At 37.4% G+C, this 3,885-nt stretch overlaps 2 protein-coding genes across 3 annotated transcripts in view; both read left to right on the top strand.

The window, feature by feature from the left end:
• LOC104782476 (chlorophyll a-b binding protein CP29.3, chloroplastic-like) overlaps positions 1 to 1,341 on the top strand; it is a 2,352-nt gene extending 1,011 nt beyond the window's left edge. The window contains exons 2-3 of one of the 2 annotated variants that reach the window (XM_019244997.1): positions 58 to 590; positions 855 to 1,341. In XM_019244997.1, the coding sequence (XP_019100542.1) occupies positions 58 to 590; positions 855 to 1,172 (851 nt within the window). In that variant the 3' untranslated portion in view covers positions 1,173 to 1,341. Of the gene's footprint in view, positions 1 to 2; positions 591 to 854 lie in introns of those variants that run through there. The other variant, XM_010507414.2, reaches the window with a different exon arrangement.
• Positions 2,107 to 3,829, top strand: LOC104782477 (protein yippee-like). The gene is made up of 5 exons (XM_010507415.2): positions 2,107 to 2,456; positions 3,035 to 3,078; positions 3,171 to 3,279; positions 3,381 to 3,436; positions 3,512 to 3,829. The coding sequence occupies exons 1-5, from the start codon at positions 2,361 to 2,363 to the stop codon at positions 3,597 to 3,599; spliced, it is 393 nt and encodes a 130-aa protein (XP_010505717.1). The 5' UTR covers positions 2,107 to 2,360; the 3' UTR covers positions 3,600 to 3,829.

The following is a 3,885-nucleotide window of genomic DNA, read 5'->3' on the forward strand; positions in this document are numbered from 1 at the left end:
ATATGGCTACTACCACTGCAGCAGCAGCCTCAGGTATCTTTGGGATCCGGATTCAAGATCCTAGACCTGGAACCGGTAGGGTCCAAGCCCGGTTTGGGGGGTTTAATTTCGGAAAAAAGGAACCTGCTCCACCCCCAAAGAAGTCAAAGCCGGTCCAAGACGGGTTTGGGGGGTTTAGTTTCGGGAAAAAGAAACCAGCTCCACCGCCAAAGAGGTCAAAGCAGGTCCAAGACGACGGAGACAGACTAGTCTGGTTCCCCGGCGCAAACCCGCCTGAATGGTTGGACGGATCGATGATCGGAGACCGTGGTTTCGACCCTTTCGGTTTAGGTAAACCGGCTGAGTATCTTCAGTTCGATTTCGACGAGCTTGACCAAAACCTTGCCAAGAACGTGGCGGGTGACGTCATCGGGGTCATCCAAGAGTCGTCGGAGATCAAAGCGACGCCGTTTCAACCGTACACTGAAGTCTTTGGGATCCAACGGTTCAGAGAATGTGAGCTGATCCATGGAAGGTGGGCCATGCTTGGTGTTCTTGGCGCCCTCGCCGTCGAGGGTCTCACCGGAATCGCATGGCAAGACGCCGGAAAGGTGCACTCATATAGTCGTCACTAATATAGCTTCCACGTGGACAATCGTGCGTCACTCGTTGGAATTAAAATTTGTTAAATTAAAAAAAAAAGTAAAATATGAGGCATAGGTGCATGCAGATTTAGAACCAAAAGCTTAATGTTAGGGGTTTAACTTAATATATTGCGGTTTATCAAATTTTTAAAAATTGGTATGTTGTTCCTCGTGTTATTATGAATCTTGGTTCGGTATTGGATTGATGCATTCCGGTTTGGTTCGTCTTAGGTTGAATTGGTGGAAGGGTCGTCGTATTTGGGACAGCCATTGCCGTTCTCGTTGACGACGTTGATATGGATAGAGGTGTTAGTGGTCGGGTACATCGAGTTCCAACGTAACGCTGAGCTTGAACCGGAGAAACGGATTTACCCGGGTGGGTATTTTGACCCGCTGGGACTCGCGTCTGACCCAGAGAAGTCGGATACATTGAAGCTGGCGGAGATAAAGCACTCTCGTCTCGCCATGGTCGCATTTCTCATCTTTGCTCTTCAGGCGGCCTTTACAGGCAAAGGCCCCATCAGCTTCCTCGCCACCTTTAGCAGTTAAGGGATGAGCCTTTCTATCTTTATTTTATCCAAAAAAAAACATATCTTATACTTTTAAAACTGTATTATGTATGTTATATCAGAGGTACGTCGTTTATTTGTTTGGTGTTGTTGGAACTGGTTTATCGTATGTTGATCTTGTGTGTAAAGCAGGCTTGGTTGAGTTTATACTTCGCTGCAATTACAATCACATATTATTCTCTTTAATACTTGTTTGATGTGATGATACTAATCATTAGTAATCATCTGATACGTGACAATCTCTTAAAAAAAAAAATCGCTAGCTACCTATATGATAAAATTGCCGTAAGAACTCTGTCAAAACAAAAGTTATGTAATTATATTGGACGATGTTGTTAAAACAAACCAAAATCTAATGAAGTCATCATACATAACATATTGCATATATCCATCATTCATTTTGATTGAACCCACAAAAGACCCGATGGTGTAACTTGTGAGAGCAACCTTGTTGGGCTAGAGGGTAGCTAGTTGGCCTACACGGAATTAGTATCTAGGCATTTTTAAAAGATTATCATACCAAAACTCGATTTAGTTGACCATTCAAATAATGGCTTGACTTGATTTTTTTCCTTTACAATAAACAAACTCCTTGTCGTACTCTTAAAGACAATATGATAGACTGTATAATTTGTGTTGTTGGTAAAGATAGGATATGACATCGGAGCCAAAAGAAAAGCAAAGATATCATATATTTCTTGATTATTAAATAATAGAAGGGAGAAAACTATTGTTAAGTTTTGCATGATTACTCATAATATACATGTACATTATATTTGTTACTTTTAGAACACATGAAGAAAATTACAATTTCAAGATTTTCTTGAAATGAATAGACAAAAATAAGGAATAAAGAAAGTGTAAGATTAAGAAAGCAATAAAATATACATGAATATAGAAAATGCGATTGGTGAAGAGTACACGTTGTCCAACTTTTCTGGGCTGAGGAAGAAAAATAAAAGTGAATAATTGAGAAAAGACGTAATACCTTCCCCATCCACATTATTTTTCATTTGCTTAACTGCAGAACAAACACCAAATTCAACCCAATCAAGTTTTGATTCGTGTCTATACAGAGAAGAGAGTTTGAATTGTTCTGTCTCGGATTTTGTTATTTTTCTTGTAAAGATCGAAAACTCTGTTCAGCTGATTTTGAGTTCTTGATTTGATGGGGAGGTTGTTTGTGGTGAATCTTGAAGGGAAGATCTATAGCTGCAAACACTGTAAGACCCATCTTGCTACTTATGAAGACATTATCTCCAAGGTTTTTTGTCTCTTTTCTTGTCCCTTTTCTCAGTTCTTTGACTTTTGTTTCTGGAGATTATTTATTATGCTTTTGTGATTAATCTGTTTTTTGTTGCTGTTGTTGTTGTTGTTGTTCTGCATGCTTATCAAATTTGAGTGAATTATATAATGATAGATAGTTCTCTAGAAGAGATGTGGTTGTGTGTTGATAAGCTTTAGTCATGAGAAATACTTGATTCTTCTTTAATGGGATCATGCTATTTAAGAACAATTGTAATTTTGAAAGCTTTCAGAATTTTGAATTTTGAGTTACTACATTGTTGAAGCAATAGTTCAATTTGCCTATTAATCAGATAATGATTTCATTGGTTGTAAAATTCAAATTATAGTTGTGATCGTTGAGCTCCCCTTGAGCTGATGATCTAATCATCTGAAAACTGATTTGATCGTTTTTTATTCTCCTTGTGGTCTAAGATAGGTTATCTTTATGCTTCTTGAGAATAAAAGATAGTTGAAGCTACTGAGCTTTCCCTGATTCTGCATTTGTTGTTGCTTGAGCTAACACTGTTTGTTGTGTGTTTTATGTTTCTTGTTTAGTCTTTTCACTGCAAGAATGGCAAAGCTTATCTCTTCAATAAGGTGTAAGTGTTTCTTATTTCTAAGCAACCTCATGATGATGATTATCATCCAATACTTGCTAAATTGTGATGGCTTTTCTGATGATCTGGTTTAGTGCCAATGTTTCAATGGGAGAGACTGAAGAAAGACTAATGATGACTGGAAAACATACTGTGGCTGACATTTTCTGTGTATCTTGTGGATCAATCGTTGGTTGGAGATATGTAAGCTAGACAGATATCAACTGTTCTAATAAGAACCTATCCGTGTTCGATTCTTCGGGTGGTTAATAACTTTTAAGTTGTGGTGTTCTGTTGTTTACCAGGAGACTGCTCATGAGAAAAATCAGAAGTACAAAGAAGGAAAATCTGTTCTTGAAAGGTTATATATCCAACATATCAGGACTTGAGTAACAAGAACACCGGGTTTTGATTTATGAAATTGTTGTCCTGACAGATTTAAGATATCGGGTCCTGATGGGAGCAACTATTGGGTGAGTAGCCATGGAAGGCATATTGGTGGAAGTGATGCAGATGATGCTTGAAACCATCTCTCTCTGATTTGTCATTTGCTGTAAATGTAAATTCTTCAACCTCCAATCCAAATTGTTGTAATAAGAAATTGTTGTAATAAGACTAACAAAAACCTCCTTCTCTTTCATTATTTACCTCTCAGTAAATAAAAAACTGATTATGTGTAATGAATGATTATATCATGGTTTCCTGTGAAACCATCTTAAACATTATATACTTCATTACAATAAAGGTTACTATATACATCCTCTAAATTTTTTTTTGTATCATGTTTTTTTTTTTTTTTTTTTTTTTTTT

This window comes from Camelina sativa, chromosome 4 (genome assembly GCF_000633955.1).
Source record: "Camelina sativa cultivar DH55 chromosome 4, Cs, whole genome shotgun sequence".
In the NCBI taxonomy this organism is placed as follows: domain Eukaryota; kingdom Viridiplantae; phylum Streptophyta; class Magnoliopsida; order Brassicales; family Brassicaceae; genus Camelina; species Camelina sativa.

What these genes read in the sequence shown, in the direction of transcription:
- LOC104782477 (XM_010507415.2), top strand. Translation starts at nt 2,361, where the DNA reads ATGGGGAGGTTGTTTGTGGTGAATCTTGAAGGGAAGATCTATAGCTGC. An exon ending in ATGAAGACATTATCTCCAAG is followed by an intron (nt 2,457 to 3,034) that starts GTTTTTTGTCTC and finishes TTTCTTGTTTAG; the next exon opens with TCTTTTCACTGCAAGAATGG. An exon ending in GCTTATCTCTTCAATAAGGT is followed by an intron (nt 3,079 to 3,170) that starts GTAAGTGTTTCT and finishes GATCTGGTTTAG; the next exon opens with TGCCAATGTTTCAATGGGAG.